The 14,752-nt window shown below is 52.8% G+C and overlaps 9 protein-coding genes across 9 annotated transcripts; 6 read left to right on the top strand and 3 right to left on the bottom strand.

Annotated features, from left to right (window-relative positions):
• Nucleotides 1–36: 36 nt before the first annotated feature.
• Nucleotides 37–821, bottom strand: BZA70DRAFT_288146 (protein FAM96B; the record flags this gene model as incomplete). The annotated part of the gene is made up of 2 exons (XM_064914010.1): nt 37–419; nt 488–821. 2 exons carry the CDS (start codon nt 819–821, stop codon nt 37–39), a joined length of 717 nt encoding a protein of 238 aa, XP_064769710.1.
• A 474-nt stretch (nt 822–1,295) lies between these two features.
• On the top strand, nt 1,296–2,404 carry BZA70DRAFT_111305 (uncharacterized protein). Its single transcript, XM_064909416.1, has 3 exons — nt 1,296–1,537; nt 1,596–2,017; nt 2,082–2,404. The coding sequence occupies exons 1-3, from the start codon at nt 1,441–1,443 to the stop codon at nt 2,361–2,363; spliced, it is 801 nt and encodes a 266-aa protein (XP_064769709.1). The 5' UTR covers nt 1,296–1,440; the 3' UTR covers nt 2,364–2,404.
• Nucleotides 2,405–2,570: 166 nt separating this feature from the next.
• Nucleotides 2,571–4,023, top strand: BZA70DRAFT_111154 (mitochondrial inner membrane transporter, exports 2-oxoadipate and 2-oxoglutarate from the mitochond). Its single transcript, XM_064909412.1, has 3 exons — nt 2,571–2,818; nt 2,897–2,949; nt 3,012–4,023. The coding sequence occupies exons 1-3, from the start codon at nt 2,800–2,802 to the stop codon at nt 3,837–3,839; spliced, it is 900 nt and encodes a 299-aa protein (XP_064769708.1). The 5' UTR covers nt 2,571–2,799; the 3' UTR covers nt 3,840–4,023.
• On the bottom strand, nt 4,023–5,139 carry BZA70DRAFT_111090 (uncharacterized protein). The gene has a single exon (XM_064909409.1). The coding sequence runs from the start codon at nt 5,083–5,085 to the stop codon at nt 4,207–4,209; it is 879 nt and encodes a 292-aa protein (XP_064769707.1). The 5' UTR covers nt 5,086–5,139; the 3' UTR covers nt 4,023–4,206.
• Nucleotide 5,140: 1 nt separating this feature from the next.
• Nucleotides 5,141–6,588, top strand: BZA70DRAFT_111540 (Tim17/Tim22/Tim23/Pmp24 family-domain-containing protein). The gene is made up of 3 exons (XM_064909417.1): nt 5,141–5,757; nt 5,823–5,999; nt 6,064–6,588. The coding sequence occupies exons 1-3, from the start codon at nt 5,433–5,435 to the stop codon at nt 6,222–6,224; spliced, it is 663 nt and encodes a 220-aa protein (XP_064769706.1). The 5' UTR covers nt 5,141–5,432; the 3' UTR covers nt 6,225–6,588.
• Nucleotides 6,589–6,851: 263 nt separating this feature from the next.
• BZA70DRAFT_288141 (uncharacterized protein) lies at nt 6,852–7,483 on the bottom strand (the record flags this gene model as incomplete). Its single annotated transcript, XM_064914009.1, has 3 exons — nt 6,852–6,989; nt 7,052–7,218; nt 7,291–7,483. 3 exons carry the CDS (start codon nt 7,481–7,483, stop codon nt 6,852–6,854), a joined length of 498 nt encoding a protein of 165 aa, XP_064769705.1.
• A 574-nt stretch (nt 7,484–8,057) lies between these two features.
• Nucleotides 8,058–9,091, top strand: BZA70DRAFT_274828 (serine-threonine protein kinase 19). The gene is made up of 2 exons (XM_064912041.1): nt 8,058–8,288; nt 8,355–9,091. Exons 1-2 carry the CDS (start codon nt 8,124–8,126, stop codon nt 9,000–9,002), a joined length of 813 nt encoding a protein of 270 aa, XP_064769704.1. The 5' UTR covers nt 8,058–8,123; the 3' UTR covers nt 9,003–9,091.
• Nucleotides 9,092–9,226: 135 nt separating this feature from the next.
• On the top strand, nt 9,227–10,484 carry BZA70DRAFT_288139 (inositol-pentakisphosphate 2-kinase; the record flags this gene model as incomplete). The annotated part of the gene is made up of 2 exons (XM_064914008.1): nt 9,227–9,328; nt 9,396–10,484. The coding sequence occupies 2 exons, from the start codon at nt 9,227–9,229 to the stop codon at nt 10,482–10,484; spliced, it is 1,191 nt and encodes a 396-aa protein (XP_064769703.1).
• Nucleotides 10,485–11,213: 729 nt separating this feature from the next.
• BZA70DRAFT_111160 (uncharacterized protein) lies at nt 11,214–14,559 on the top strand. Its single transcript, XM_064909413.1, has 2 exons — nt 11,214–13,249; nt 13,311–14,559. Exons 1-2 carry the CDS (start codon nt 11,338–11,340, stop codon nt 14,312–14,314), a joined length of 2,916 nt encoding a protein of 971 aa, XP_064769702.1. The 5' UTR covers nt 11,214–11,337; the 3' UTR covers nt 14,315–14,559.
• The last annotated feature ends 193 nt before the right edge of the window (nt 14,560–14,752 follow it).

Raw genomic sequence — 14,752 nt, 5'->3', positions numbered from 1 at the left:
TCATACAGCAACATATATTACATATTTCATGTCTGTCTACTTGCATGTGGCAAGCATACCAGACAACACCCCGACCAACTGCTGATTCTCGCACGCAGCCGCCACCCGCTCCTTATCATTCAACTGCCGATTCACCTGCGACTCGCTCTGATGCGTGCCCTTCTTGACATTAATCTCGACCCTGTACCGCGGCGGCAGACACCGCTCGAGGCGGACGCGGATGCCGAGCCCGATCAGGGTCGCGAGCGAGCAGTGCGTGATCGTCGGCGTGATTTCAACCTTGACCCGTGTGATTCTTTGGCGGCGGCCACGCGAGTCGGCGGACGAGCTCCGCGTGATGTGAATGTCAGGCTTGTTGACGACGGCGAGCTGGCCGAGCGTCAGGGGATGTTCTGGATCTGATATCGAAGCAATGAGGTCTGTAGAAAATATCAGCAGTCAGTAACACATCTATATACATTCGACAATCATAACAGGATCTTCTTACCGTAAATCTCCTGCTCGTCAATAGGCTCCTCGTCCTCAAAGTCTTCGTCGTCGTCGCTACTCCCGCTCTCTGACTCGCCACTCGACAGCACCGGCGCCTCCTCCTCCTTCATCTCCACGTCGCCATCTGCATCTTTCTTCTCCGCAATCAGCAGAAGCGCAGCATACGCCTCGTCCAGAGACGACCTCGATATAGGAAAGACAGAGTCGAGCGCCGAGGAAGGAAACGCGGCGGCCTTGCTGTTCGCGCTGCTGGTGATGTCGCTCGCAGCTTCTCTCGTGGGCAGATCCTCGAGCGAGATGATTTTCGGGTTTGCGTTTATCGGTTCGGACATTCTGTGTATTTGTACAGAACTATTGAATAACCTGCGTGTGTGTAGTTGCTGAATGAGTATCGAGACTGAATTTTTCAGGTCGCTGAACTGCTTAGCAACCAAGTTTTGAAATTTGCTGATTGGGAGTTTGGAGTTACCCGGATCGAACTCGATAAGTTCGGCCCGAGCCGGATATGCATCTCAGCCTTTGGTCTTCGAGAACAAAGCGCTCATTATTCTCTGCGTCTGTGTTGTATTATTACAATCGGCATTGTTTGTGTATGATACGGGAGGGCTGCTGTGGTGCTGCTGGTTTGAAGAACAAGAGCGAATATCGAGGGCTTGTCTGACATCATAAGACGGTGGCAGTGCAGGCTGATCTGCCCTCTCTCCCCTTGCATGATTAGGCAACTTTATACCGCTTCTCTTGCCGAGTAGAACTTGAAGTCTGCTTGCTGTTTGCTCATTTTTGGATATTGTGCGGTGTAGCATTGCCTGGTGCTCTACTTCCTTGACTCTAGTGTATTCACGCCGGATTATGATCGGTCGGTCATACTAATAATATTGGACACGAGGCGAACCGCACGGAAAGAGAACAGAAGAACAGAGAAAACTACTATACAGCTCACTGATTGAGATAATGTCTGGGATAACCGACGCAATTGAGGGACTGCCGGGCTACGACGTCGCGGTAGATCTCTGGAACGAATACGCAGGTGAAAAGTTCCAGACCAAAGGTGAGCTACTGCAGAGTGAAGACTTCCCGAGCCACGGCCTGCTAATCTACGAGCCCAGATCCATACTTTGAGACTCTTGAAGATGGCACGACGCGCCGCCGCAAAGCCCCCGAGGGCACGACGCCGAGCGACGCGGCCGTGTTCAAGCACATCGTCAGCACGGCGTGGAAGCACGACCGGTGCATGTATGGCTGCTACTGGGCGGACTGGGGAATCGGGCAGGCACCGCTGATTTCAATCATCCCGGTGTTTGGGCCGTGGATCATGTATACGATGCATCTACGTCTGAATCGCATGGCCGAGGACTTGGGGATTCCGAATAAGCTGCATATGAAGATGGCCGCGAACGTCACGTTCGATTTCTTGCTCACGCTGGTTCCGATCCTGGGCGCTGTGTTTAGTTATATGAACGCGTGCTCGACGCGCAACGCAGCGCTGGTGCACTCGTTTCTGATGAAGAAAGCAAAGGAGAACCAAGCAGTGAGTGTTCTGTCGCTATTAGCTCTGTATTTTCACGGCACTGACTGGATTTTGTATGATCAAGCGACTTGGAGATTACAGACCTGTACAGACCCCGACGTATTCGTTCTCGCGACCACCGCCGACAACGACGAGAACAGCGACCGCGACGACGACTGCCCCCGCGCCGCCGCCTCGACCGGTGCCGAATCCGTACCCGCACGTCGGGAGCCAGCAAAACACAAGACAGATGCGTGCGCCTGCGGTGGATCGACGGGAGTACGCGCCGGTGGCGATCAGCACGAACGCGGTGCCGGCGAGGGCGTCGAAGAAGAGGACTGGTGATCTGGAGATGGGCGTGCGGTGACAGTGATTGTATATACAGCTTCATCTGGTCCAACTGTAAATACAACTTAACTGTCTGCTCTCTACTTCAACACCGTTTTAATCATTTACACATCTCCATATCAGCATCTGACTGCACCGTCGGATAACGTAGTCGGCAGCGATAATTTCGCGGGCCGCAGCCGAACCCACCCGAAGACGGCAATGGAGGGGCCACCAGACCCTTACCCTCAGACCCCCGCCTTTGGGGCCTCAGCAAACTCACCGCCATTTTTTCTCTTCCTCAGTCCCGTCTGCCCGTATCGCTCTCTGCACAAGGATTTGTGCTGTTGTCTGCTGCGTCTGCTCGTCGTTGTCCTGATATCTGTTTGTGTATTCTCAGAAGTCTCTGTAATCTACCGTCTCCTCATCGAATTGCCGATCCACACTACTCCCTCTCTCTAATCCAGCCAGCAACCATGTCGAACGATAAGAAAAGTTAGCGCACCATCGCCACTCTCTATCACCCCAATTGCCATGCATATCTTGCTAACTCGTGCTTTTTCCACCTCCTAGGTCTTCCCTTTGTCTACCAGTTCCTGTCGGGCGCAATCGCCGGTGTCTCGGAGGTATGACGTGCTCCACCTGTCCTGCGCGGTCACGCAACCCAGCTGCTAACCCAATTCTCTAGATCCTGGTCATGTACCCGCTCGACGTCGTCAAGACCCGTGTGCAATTGCAGGTCGGCACTGGCGGTGCCGGCGGCGAGGCCTACACCGGCATGATCGACTGCTTCTCCAAGATTATCAAGAACGAGGGTCCCAGCCGGCTTTACCGCGGTATCACCGCCCCGATTCTCATGGAGGCGCCCAAGCGAGCGACCAAGTTCGCCGCCAACGACGAGTGGGGAAAGTTCTACCGCAACCTGTTTGGCATGGAGAAGATGAACCAGCAGCTCTCGATCTTGACCGGTGCCACCGCCGGTGCGACCGAGTCCTTCGTCGTCGTCCCGTTCGAGCTCGTCAAGATCAGACTGCAGGACCGTACGTCGGGCGGAAAATACAAGGGCCCGCTTGACTGTGCGATCCAGATCGTAAAGAAAGAGGGTGTCCTTTCTATGTACAACGGTCTCGAGGCTACCCTCTGGCGACACATCACCTGGAACGCCGGCTACTTTGGCGTTATCTTCAAGGCCCGCGACCTGATGCCCAAGGCCGAGACTCCCACGCAGCAGACCATGAACGACTTGATTGCCGGATCGATCGGTGGTACTGCCGGTACTATTCTCAACACGCCGTTTGATGTCGTCAAGAGCAGAATTCAAAACACCATCAGAGTCGAGGGCGTCACTCCCAAGTACAACTGGGCCTTTGGCAGTATCATCACTGTCGCCAAGGAGGAGGGCTTCGGCGCTCTTTACAAGGGATTCATCCCCAAGGTTCTGAGACTCGGACCTGGTGGTGGTATCTTGCTCGTCGTGTTCACTGCCTGCATGGACTTCTTCCGAACCATCCAATAATCGACTCTGCCTTCCCAGTGATGCTGCTGCTTTCAGTGTAGGCAAGGCGAAGACCGCTCTCTCTTTTACATCCCTCGATATGCATAGATGCGGTGCTCGCACTTTAGAGTTCGGCAGTCCAGAAGTCTTCCGTTTTTATTTACTATTGTTACATTTCCTCCTTTTTTTGTTCCTGATTTGGGTTTGTCTCTGTTTTATGGACGATATATCACGGGCTTTTGAACACTTGTTTTGCTTTCGATTTGGATTCTATGCATTATTGACTACAGACGAAAAAATAACAAATACAACCAAGGCCTAATCTTACAATTCCACAACTCCTTGATCAGCCAATGCCGACCAACTGAAAATCAAAAATACAGTAAAATTACAATTTATAACATCTCTTCCCTCGCCGAAGAGCTCTCCTCAGATACGGAGGTCGAGCGTTCGCGGAACTACTCTTCAATTTGCCATTCATCTTCCTCGCCGACGCCGAGCTCTTCATGCGCCAATGCGCAGCCCACAGAGCGTCGACGTCGAGGTCGCTTTCGCCCTTGCGCTTGCGTTTCAGAGCAGCTTGTTTCTTTCGTTTCGCGGCCGCGAGAGTGCGCAGCGTCGAGGGGGTGTCGTAGCTGTTGACTAGGACGATAGAGGATAGTACGCCGGAGGTTAGCGGTCGTATTTGGGGTCGTTGACGGAGGGCTTTTGCTTTTGTTGTTGTTGTTGTTGCTGTTGTTGCTGATGGTGGTGGATGCTGTTGCTTTTGTTGCTGTGGGGGGTTGGCCGAGCGCCGTCGTTGGTGAGAAGAAGAGCTAAGCTCTGAGTGCGTTCGTTTGCGCGGCCTATCCCTGCGAGACCCTACCGACGACTGATCATGTTGTTGGTCCTGCTGCCGTAGTACTTTTGAGATCCGCGCATCGATTTCTGAATCGTCTTCCGCGTCAGAGTCGAGTTCCGGCAACGCGTCAGAGAGGGTTCCGTCGTCGGTCGTCCGTGATCCTTCGTTCGGTCTCTGCCCGTCACCAAGCGGAACCTTCACGTGTGCCAGATACCGCTGGACATATCTCTGATGCAACTCATCCAACCGATCGACCCCGGTCGCGTCGCTGTCGCTGCTCGCGGCGGCGCCGACAGTCGTCGCGTAGTCTGTCCAAAAGCTCTCGAACGCGCGGCGGATCTCCTGGACCGACTGGTACGAAAGACTGTGGTCGTCTTCAGCAGCAGCAGCAGCAGTGTCTTCGCCAGCCTCTGTCGCGTCCATCATCGAGCCATTGGCCTGCTCTTCTCTGTTTAGAAATATCTCTGAACTGATGAGTGAACATAGGAAGGCAGGACGATGGGCAGCAAAACCTTAATTCGGTGGTTGCTTGTTTTGGATTCAAAGCTCCGGAAAAAAAATTATACGCGAAGAAAGTATTCAACGACAAGAAAATACAGTCGCCATTTGCCATTATCGCATATTCACCACCTGTTTGCTGTTTGCACTTCCCGGGGTTATTGATAAGACTCAGCTCAGCACATTCCAGCTCTTGTCTTGTTTTTTAGAAATAAGTTAGACTGGTCACGACAGATTAGTGCGCTCCAGCAGCAGAAACACAGAGAAACGAAAAGATGGTTTGGCCCTTTGGAGGATCACAGGCCGCGCCCGCGGCAGCAACCACAGCAGCCGAGCCGGCGGTGTCGTCGACGCCCGTCGTCGCGAGCACAGAGTTCAGCAGCACACCAGAGCACGAGAACAAGGCCGCGGAGGTGCCGTTCCTGCCGGACGATCTCGACATCTCGAAGCTGCATCCGCTCGCTGGGTTGGGCAAGGACTTGGACGTTCTAGAACTCGAGGACGATGCGCTCAGTGACTTGCCGGGATCGCAGGGGTTCCTGCCATCACGAGGCTGGTCGGATGATTTGTGCTATGGCTCTGGAACGATGTATATGGGTGGTATGTTTTCTCTCGTCGTTCGGTCAGCATGTCTGTTCGACTGCTTACTTTGTCTTCTCATCTAGGTCTGGCAGTCGGAGGTGCCTACGGTTTCGCCGAGGGCATGAGAACTACTCCTGCCAATGCCCCGGCCAAGATCAGAATCAACGCTGTTCTCAACGCCATCACCCGCCGCGGTCCGTATCTCGGCAACACTGCCGGAATCCTCGCCATCTCCTATAACATTTTCAACGGAATATTCGGTAAGTCCCTGTCAAGTCTTTTCGCGCTATCTGCTATATACGCCGTGCTAACTTGACTATATAGACATGTCCCGAAGTTACCACGATATTTACAACTCGATCGCCGCCGGCGCCATCACCGGAGCTCTCTACAGATCAACAATGGGCGTCAAGCCTATGGCCATCTCGGCCCTGCTAATGGGCAGTGCTATGGGAGCCTGGAACATTGCCACCAGCGCCTTGTAAATTCCCCTTCTCTCCTCTTTCAACCTAGCTATTTCATGACTCGGATTTCCTTTTTCATTTCATTCCAGTTTGTATCTTGGGTTTCTTCTATATACGTGCCTGAATATGTGCTTTCCTAGCTCTTTGCTCTACCTTCTTGTCATTTCTTCTCTGGCTACCTACCTTTGTCCTGGCTCTTCTTATGCGCTCAGTCTCGGGTTGTGGTTAGAGTCGTTCCGCTGTTTTTCAGGTCGTTACTGGTTTAAAGAAGAGTGATGGTTGGAAAAAGTCAAGGCTCCTGCAAAAAAGTTCTCTCTCCTCTATATCTATTGTATTTGTCTTTTTCTCAACAGGGTCCATCAGGTTGTCGAAAAAAAAGAGATGGGGCGGCCATATTCATGCAGAACTGTTTTGATTACACGTTACCTACTATCCCCGTTCGAATTTGTGAATAGTTTTCTCTTTCTTATTTTTTTCCGCCGTGTTGCGTTCTTCGTTTATTTATAGCTTGCTTCACTTTCCCGGTCTTATTACTATGTACAAAGAACATCCCCCCTCCGCTTATAATATACTCCTTGGAATCAATCACTGGCGAAATTATCATACAAGCTGCACTGCTTCTTCTTCCCTCTCTGACAGAGGTTGTGTTTAGCGCACGTATTTGGCCTTTTTGGCGCGGGTGCGGGCGGCGGGAGGACCGTCTTCCATGTTTGCGGCAGCGGAGCGCTGGCGGAGCATGGGGCCGATGAATGAAGTGTAGGCCATGTAAGAGCCGTAGAGGGGGATCTAGAAAACGGTTAGCAGTCTTCGATAAATGCTGCGAGTTTCAGAAAAGAGTGGGGACGTACGACAAGATACAAGAACCAGACCCACGAGCGCCCGATAATTACAGCCAGGATATCGCATGCAAGCGTGACGTAAACGATATCAAACAGCCATTCAGTTAGACCTGCCTGGTGAAGATCATCACCGGCAGACACCAGGGATCCGTTAGCAGGGTTGAACTTTGGTCTCCCTGCATGATCATTCAAGAAGTTAGCAGTCTACCCTTCGCACCTCATCACAAGCAAAAAACAAGACCACGCACCTATCCGCTCGAGCTGGTACTCGATAATCCACGCCGGGATCGAAAAGATCACAAACGGCTTCAACGAGGCAGGACGGTGCAGGACAAAGTAGGATAGCAGGTAGACGAGGTTAATAGCGCCCGCGTACGTGTGCAGACTCTTCAGCGCCTGCGCGTTCGCCACCGCTCTCTTCTTCACTGAAGCGTTGGCCATTCTTTCTTTGGTTGAGACGGTGGTGGGAAGACAGTCGGCGGGTTTGTTTGTGTGGATCGGTGATGTTGTGGAGGCGAGGTGAGAACGGGCTGGTTATCCTCCAGGAGTTAAAGTTTGTCAAAGTCGGTTGTAACGCTGTTGTTGGGGCTTTATATGCGGAATCCTGTGTTTGATATGCTGTCTGGCTATCGCTTCAGTTTGGATTGCCTCTGTTGCAACTAAATTTCCCCAAAGTGTCTCTGTTTTCGCTAGATTCTTGAGAGTATCGATGAGTCGGAATTGATAGTGCTTGATAATTGGTGGTCTTAGAGTGAATCTTGGTAGTGGCCCAGCTACGGCGCCGAAAGCAGATGATACAAAGATCAGATCACAGTTACTACTGATAATCCGATGCGAGCACGATGTCTATACGGCTCACAGCATCAAGTTCCTCGACCGTGCGGAGGAACAAGCGGAAACGGGAACCGGGGTACGGGTCGGATATGATACAGATTGCAGAGTATGAAGCGCAGCAGCAGCAGGAAGAGCCCGCGCAGGAGTCGCCTAAGAAGGCAAGGGAGGAGAAGTTGCAGATGACGAATCATATCACCCGGATTGGTGCGTGTTTGCTCTATATTTTTCTTTTGGTTTAGTGGAGGGAATGTGGAATGCTGATGTCGAGGTGTGTGTAGATGGCGAGTTGGCTCAGTTGTCCGATATACACTTTGGAATCAATGCGTCGCTGCTACAAATGTGGGATGCTATCCCGGAGCGAGGTACACGATTGAACGGAGACGGGATTGCTGATCTTCTCCGGTTCCGCAAGGTAATTATTGATCTCAGAGCAATTCAGCTTGACGTATGCAAACATCTACTGACGTGTGGTGACTAGACGATCCCGCCTATAGTAATGGTCTCCCACCTGCACGCACTATTCCCCCACAACCCCACCTTCATAGATCGTGAACTGCAGCGTGTAGTCGAGGCCGGGAAGATCCGACGGATAAACGTGAACATGAACGCGGGCGACATGGTGATTGAGAGCAAGTACTATTTCCGGATCCTGCGAGATCGCAAGACGGCCGTGGCAGCGGAGGACGAGAGCGCGGCCGAGATCTTTGAGAAGTTTGAAAAGCTGCTGAGGCAGAAACCCGCGGTGACGGCCATCACCAGCGATTTTTTGGCAGAGTTTCAGATCTCGGAGGAGGCTGGGATCCGGCACTTGCTCAACACGGGGTTTTTGGTGTTGGCCGGTGCGCCGGGGGTATACCAGATCTCGGTGCCGAACGTGGGTTCGTTTCTGAAGATTGTGTTTCGGACGCGTAAGTGGGTTGTTAATCTGCTGCAGAAGACAAAGTTCGGGGAGATGGTTGAGAAAGTCATCCGAGAACGGTGGGAGGCGGGGGTGAAGAACCGCTGGAGAGAGTTTAGAGGGGTCAAGTTCTCGTGGGTGATGATGGAGTGTAAAGGCGGTGGGTGGTGTGAGCCGTTTGAGACGCCGACGGGCAGAGGCTGGAGACTTACGGGGAAACGAGAGTGAATGTAAATATGATACTGTATTGTAATATAGAAGAACTGAGTGATGATACTTCCTAAACTGGAAATAAACAGACATATTAGGAAATGCAGCCAAAACAGGGAATCGCTTGGGAGTTAGCGAGAATCAGGGGGGAACTCTCCGCGCAGTCCATCCCTCTCCAGACTTCCTCGCTGACAGTTGGTTCTGACGTCGAACTACTTTGCGGAGCTCTTTCGGTAGTCGACATGGACTCTGCTGGTATTCCTCAGATTGACGATGCTTCTGTGTTTCGATATGTCGCGGAAGGTGCCGCCAACGTTCTCTACGAGTGCTCCGATCCTCTCTACGTGCGTGTCATCCCTTCGTACAGCTTCTATGCGCTGTACCTATTCAAGAAGCTAACCTGCGCCCAAGTCTCAATACCTATTACGTCTGAGAAAGAAAATGCCGTCTCAGCCGTCGACTCTTTCCGTTTACAAGTTTCTGCACGACACGATCGGCCCGCTTTTCGACCCCGGCATGATCGTCGCAACGAAACTCGTCCGTCTCTCGCCTGCAGTCCTGCAGCAGCTCAACGGAGCGCTTGTCGGACTCGAGCAAGATGGTACACGGGATAAAAAGCGGCATGGGACTGTGCTCGATGTGGATGAGCAGTACGGCGTCTTTGTCGAGAACATGACTGCTACCGCTAGCACTGCTCGCGGAGGTGCTGCCGCGCTGCCTATATTGCAAGACGTTCGCTATAAAATAAAAGGCAGTAGCTCCGTCATCGGGTACGTTCAAAGAGGGGACAAGAGTGGCGAGGTTCAGGAAGTCGCGGTGCTCGAATTCAAGCCAAAGTGGCTTGCGCAGTCCAGAGACGCTCCGGCGGAATGGACCTACTGCCGCACCTGCGCTCTGCGGCGGATGCGCGCAAAAGACGCCGCAAACAGCTACCAATTCTGTCCGTTTGATTTGGTGTCGGGGGACAGGGAACGCGTGTCTAAATGTGTAAACGCACTGCTCCCGATCGAGGCCGAGGAGAGAATCGGACAGGGGTCGCGATGTCTAGATGTACAGAGATTAAGACGAGTGATGGTTGACTTTGTGCTAAACACGGGGATTTTTGAGCGATTGAAGATGATTCAGGAAAAGATGGATAGGAATGGACTGCTGGGAGATGGAAATGACAACGACGAGAAGGAGCAGGACTCGACTGATTTCTTGATTGCAATGACTGTGCGCGACTGCACTGCGTTTGTGCGAATCAGCGCCGCTGCCGAGTCGGACCTTCCTTCTGAGGCAATCAGCGGCCCGACTCCGACGTATGTTAAAGGCAAAGACGCCAGGGTTTTCTATGTCAGAGACGAGCAGGAATGGTTTGCAGTCAGCTGTCGCCTTGCGGATCTGGACATCAAGGACGGCAGCGGGACAAAACGGGAGTACTGGAAGGGCATAGAGCGCGAGTTGAATGTGGGCGGGTGGTACTGCGGCCACGACGCGAAGCTGGCCGAGTGCAGATGAGAAAATGCAGCAAGAGAAGTGCATCAGATTAGAAAAGAGATGATCGGATAAGATTGTTGATTGCGCAGTCGGTTGGCACGTGCATCTGAATTTCATCAACTTTTCATCCAGCGTGCGGCGCATCTGTCCACGCAATGGGGCCAAGTCAGACCGGAACGGTTTCCGACTGCTGCGCGGCGAGGCTGGGACGGTGGAGCAGAATGGACTAGAATTCAGTGTACTCGGATGCGACGGCGACGTTTATGAGAATATGACACTACGCGACGGCAGATCAGGCGGTTCGTTGGCGACAAAGCAAAAAAAGGAAGAGTCGGATCCGCTGTGCTCTGAACAGACGGAGCCGAGACTTCGCGAACCAACCCGCGTTTTTTTACCTTCCGCAGCGGCGCCGGGGTTCGCCACCCAGCGGCCTTCCCCCGGTCTGCGCGAGCTGGTCTCGATGGACTTTGCTGTGTTCTGCTTCATTGTCCGAGAAAGACCTCGTACGTCTGCTCTGTCTGTCCGCCGTCTGGAGCCCGCGGATAAGATTCCGCAGAGCAAAACGCAAAAAGACTCGAGCGAACCGGCGACTGTCAAGATTTTGTCAACCCGCGCCGCGCGCTAACTCGCTTGGCCTAGCCTGTGCGCTAACCGAGACCGTTCATCTGCATAAGTGCCATAACCATCACTATTCATTTACACTTATGCTGCACTCACGTGCTTTCTCATCGGCCATTCTTCAGCTGGCCCGGCCCTTGCCCAATCGCAAGAGAAGAGCAAAACGGCCCCGGCCTCCGTCTCGGTTCTCGCATTCGTGCGCTTCCTCTCCGCAAGGCTCCTCCTCCGTCCGCTAATTCCCCTTGACCAGACGAGCATGGCAGCGAACTTTGCAGCAAACTACGCTGCGCCTCCTGTCTTTGAGTCCGCGAAGCGGCAAGACCTTGCGTTTGCTTATTCCGGCCCATCGTTGCCCCAGCAACCACAGCAGGTGCAATTTCCACCCCAGCCAGGCAATTCCCATGGATTCACCATCCCCAGCCAGTCGGACGGTTTTCCTCAGCAGTTTCAGCAGCTGCCGCAGCAGTTCCAGCTTCAGCTTCAGCAGCAGCAGCAGCAACAACAACAACAGCAGCAGTATCCTTCCGGCGGCATGTACCCTACGGATCATGGCGGTTTGGGAGGTGCCCAAAATAGCAGTATCTCCACCACCAACGACGACTTTTTCGACATGCTAGCCGGCAACATCCTGCTTGCCGGTCCCGAGCCGGATTATGCTCGGGTGCAGAAGATCTCTGAGGATTATATGCGAACTGGCGAGCCTCCATACATTGGCTCGGCCACCGTCTTTGGCCACATGTGGGAAGATACCTGGCAAGAGCCCGTCGTTCACCACCAGCTCCAACAGAGTCAGCCACTGCACGAGCAACTCCACCATGCACAATACACACAGCAGTCTCAGCAATGGGTGCCTCGGTTACCTGCCGAAGCCGAGCCGTTGCAGCAAATCATGGCTAATCTCCCCCCACAGCTACAGCAACAGCAGCAGCCGCTCCAGCCCCAGTATCATCCACAGCAGCAGCAGCGACAGCAACCGCAGCAGCGGCAACAGCAATACCAACAACCGCAGCAACGGCAGCAGTATATCACGCCTGTCGCCCAGATCCCTCAGAGATTCCCCCAATCGCAGCAGAATCATCCGCAAACGCGGCCACAATTACAGTCTCAAGTCGGCATCAATAAGCAGCACTCGTTCTCCAATGACTTTAGGCCTCCACTCGGCGACCGCCAGACTTCGCAGCCAGAGCATGTCCAGTTCAGTAGCATCAACTGGGACCTACAGGCCAGTCTGGGAAATATGACGCCCTCGGTTGCTGCGTCTACGGCATCCAATTCACCCGTCTCCCACATGACTCCGATTAGCTCGCTGCAATCCCCGAATTTATTCCAATCGTGGGACAGTGCCGGTCCTTCACCTATCGCTAGCAATTTGGACCTTTCCTCGCAACCCAGTCCGCTTCAGTCGTCATTTCAGCCTGCCAATCGGTCGCATTCGGCTTACCAGATGCTGCCGGACACTACGTTGAACTCGAATGTAGCTATGCAGTATGGACCTGCGTATGGTGTACAGAAAGGTCAACAGCCGGAAAAACATATTCGTCATATAAGCTTTGACGCCAATCAGGCTTATAGTGCACAACAAAAGCAGCAGCAACAGCACATAATATCTGCCAACGGACTTTCCCCTGCGCCAATCATCAGCAACCGGACCACAGAGGCAGATTACGCAAATGCGACCGTGAAGAAGACTGAGCTCAATAATGTTCGTGCGGAGCCTGATGAGCCGGAAATGGTTCACCCTTCGCAACCGCCGACTTCAGGTCTCATCATCCCACCGTTGCCATCTGCTGTGAGCAATGCTGCAGTACAACCGGCGAAACCTATTCTGGATCGCGGCGACAGTTTCACAAAACGGAAAGGAGTTGAAGCGGCGATTGCTGCTCCGGCAAAGCGGACAAAAGAGCAGATCCAGCAAGCTAAAGAAGAGCGAGCGAAAGAGAAAGCTCGAAGGCAGCAAGCGAATAAGGAGAAACAGGAGAAAAAGAAGCAAGAACAAGCGTTAAGACGGGCAGAGGAGCAAAGGAAGATGCAGGAGATCCGGGATACGCTGCCTAGATCCGAGATGGAGAAGAAGAATAGCGAGAATACGGTGGAGGTGTCGGTCAATCCTGATATACAGGCCGAGTTGAGTTACGCGCAGAAGGAGCTGTTGAAAGACTCTGCTTTGGGTGAGAGTTTGCATTGCGCCATTTTTTACAAAATGTATTTACTAACATCCTGTTCGTCTAGCATTCAATGACCCTGCTGGTGCTCCTCAACTAAAGTCTCTGGCGAGCTCAAACATTAGCCACGGACCGATGCCGTCCCCGCAGTATTCACCCTCTGCCAACTCTCCTTTCCTGTACAGTGTCAATAAGCCGATCAAGGGCCAGTCCGCCGTGAACACTCCCGTATCCCTTCCTGACACGGGTGCTAGCGTCTGCGGCAGCGGCGGCAAAATGTCAGTCATGGGCGGCAAAATTGACAAGGAAGAAGAAGTAGTGCAGAAGACCCCGGCGAATATCAACGGGAAGCTGATTTTCTCGCCTCATCCGCCGGATCGAACGCCGCCGAAATATGTCTCGCCTTCGCTGCCCAACTCTGGATTCCAGGTCTCGACCCCGCTGGCGTCGACGCTGCCGCTTATTGTTGGCAAGCCAAAGATGTCGCCTCAGTCGCAACGATCTCCTATGCAGCAGCGGTCGCAGTATCTGTCATCGTCGTCACAGGTGGTAAGCTCGTCGCAGTTCCAGTTTGATCCAAATGACACCTCCACCCCACAAAACGCGGTCCATCGAGGTCCAAGTACCATGAATGGAATTTTCGCCGCGCCCAGCCAATATAGCCTCTCATCATCCTCACAACCGCCCCAGCCTACACCCGAAAGCGAATCCCGCAACAACCCGAACGAGTCCAAGCAAAACCCAATCGTCGCTCTCGCCGCGCAGAAAAGGCAAGAATTCGACCTCTCCGATTTCCTCGGCACAGACGACACACACCTGCCAGACGGCGGTCTAAGTCTCGACGTCTTCGGAGCACTAGACGATCCCTCTGGCTCCTCGCCGTTTCCAGATGCGCAGCGACAGAGCGCCTCTGGCGGACTGCAGAGTTTAGAAGCCGCGCTGTCGGTCGGGAGTGAGGAGAACGACTTGATTGGTGACGTGTTTAATAAAATCGACGATTGGGGTCGGACGCAGGACTGGAACGTTACCGAGGAGGCTATGAAGTTGGGTGGGGTGTCGACTAGGGCTTAGAGTACTTCCATTTCTGTTTTTTTCTGGGTATCTATTTTGATCTATTGTTTGGGCGCTGGAGCATGTACTTTATTGCTTCTTATTATCAATCTGCTTATTCGGAAATTGTTTTCTGGGAATCTACCTTGTTTATATATGTATCACATTCAGATCAACACCGTACGGTCGGACAGGGAAAGGGACAGGGATGTATTTGATTGTTTTCACCGCTGTCTGGGGTGTTCTCTTGTTTTTGGTTATTTTATAGTGAGTATTTTGAGATAGACTAGTTTCTCCAACGGCGTTCGAGAGCGGATCTTTGTCATTTGATACAGTTCTTTGCTGCTTCGTTTATATTGTGTTCAATTTATTAGCATGCACTTGTTTATCTTTTCGCTTGTGATTTTAGGGACAAGGTTGTATCTAGTTATCAATAGAGAGTAGCTACTCGGTTTTGTG

This window comes from Myxozyma melibiosi, assembly GCF_037950935.1.
Source record: "Myxozyma melibiosi strain Phaff 52-87 chromosome Unknown BZA70scaffold_2, whole genome shotgun sequence".
Taxonomy (NCBI): domain Eukaryota; kingdom Fungi; phylum Ascomycota; class Lipomycetes; order Lipomycetales; family Lipomycetaceae; genus Myxozyma; species Myxozyma melibiosi.
Note: the sequence above shows the minus strand (reverse complement) of the source record. Positions and strands in the feature narration are given on the sequence as shown.

Bases quoted from the DNA above. Each gene is read 5' to 3' on its own strand.
- BZA70DRAFT_111090 (XM_064909409.1), bottom strand. From the start codon at position 5,085: ATGATGGACGCGACAGAGGCTGGCGAAGACACTGCTGCTGCTGCTGCT.
- BZA70DRAFT_111540 (XM_064909417.1), top strand. From the start codon at position 5,433: ATGGTTTGGCCCTTTGGAGGATCACAGGCCGCGCCCGCGGCAGCAACC. The intron at 5,758-5,822 runs GTATGTTTTCTC...CTTCTCATCTAG, and splicing joins TGGAACGATGTATATGGGTG to GTCTGGCAGTCGGAGGTGCC. The intron at 6,000-6,063 runs GTAAGTCCCTGT...TTGACTATATAG, and splicing joins CATTTTCAACGGAATATTCG to ACATGTCCCGAAGTTACCAC.
- BZA70DRAFT_111160 (XM_064909413.1), top strand. From the start codon at position 11,338: ATGGCAGCGAACTTTGCAGCAAACTACGCTGCGCCTCCTGTCTTTGAG. The intron at 13,250-13,310 runs GTGAGAGTTTGC...CTGTTCGTCTAG, and splicing joins GTTGAAAGACTCTGCTTTGG to CATTCAATGACCCTGCTGGT.
- BZA70DRAFT_274828 (XM_064912041.1), top strand. From the start codon at position 8,124: ATGTGGAATGCTGATGTCGAGGTGTGTGTAGATGGCGAGTTGGCTCAG. The intron at 8,289-8,354 runs GTAATTATTGAT...TGTGGTGACTAG, and splicing joins ATCTTCTCCGGTTCCGCAAG to ACGATCCCGCCTATAGTAAT.
- BZA70DRAFT_111305 (XM_064909416.1), top strand. From the start codon at position 1,441: ATGTCTGGGATAACCGACGCAATTGAGGGACTGCCGGGCTACGACGTC. The intron at 1,538-1,595 runs GTGAGCTACTGC...CTACGAGCCCAG, and splicing joins TGAAAAGTTCCAGACCAAAG to ATCCATACTTTGAGACTCTT. The intron at 2,018-2,081 runs GTGAGTGTTCTG...TGTATGATCAAG, and splicing joins AAGCAAAGGAGAACCAAGCA to CGACTTGGAGATTACAGACC.
- BZA70DRAFT_111154 (XM_064909412.1), top strand. The intron at 2,950-3,011 runs GTATGACGTGCT...CCAATTCTCTAG, and splicing joins CAATCGCCGGTGTCTCGGAG to ATCCTGGTCATGTACCCGCT.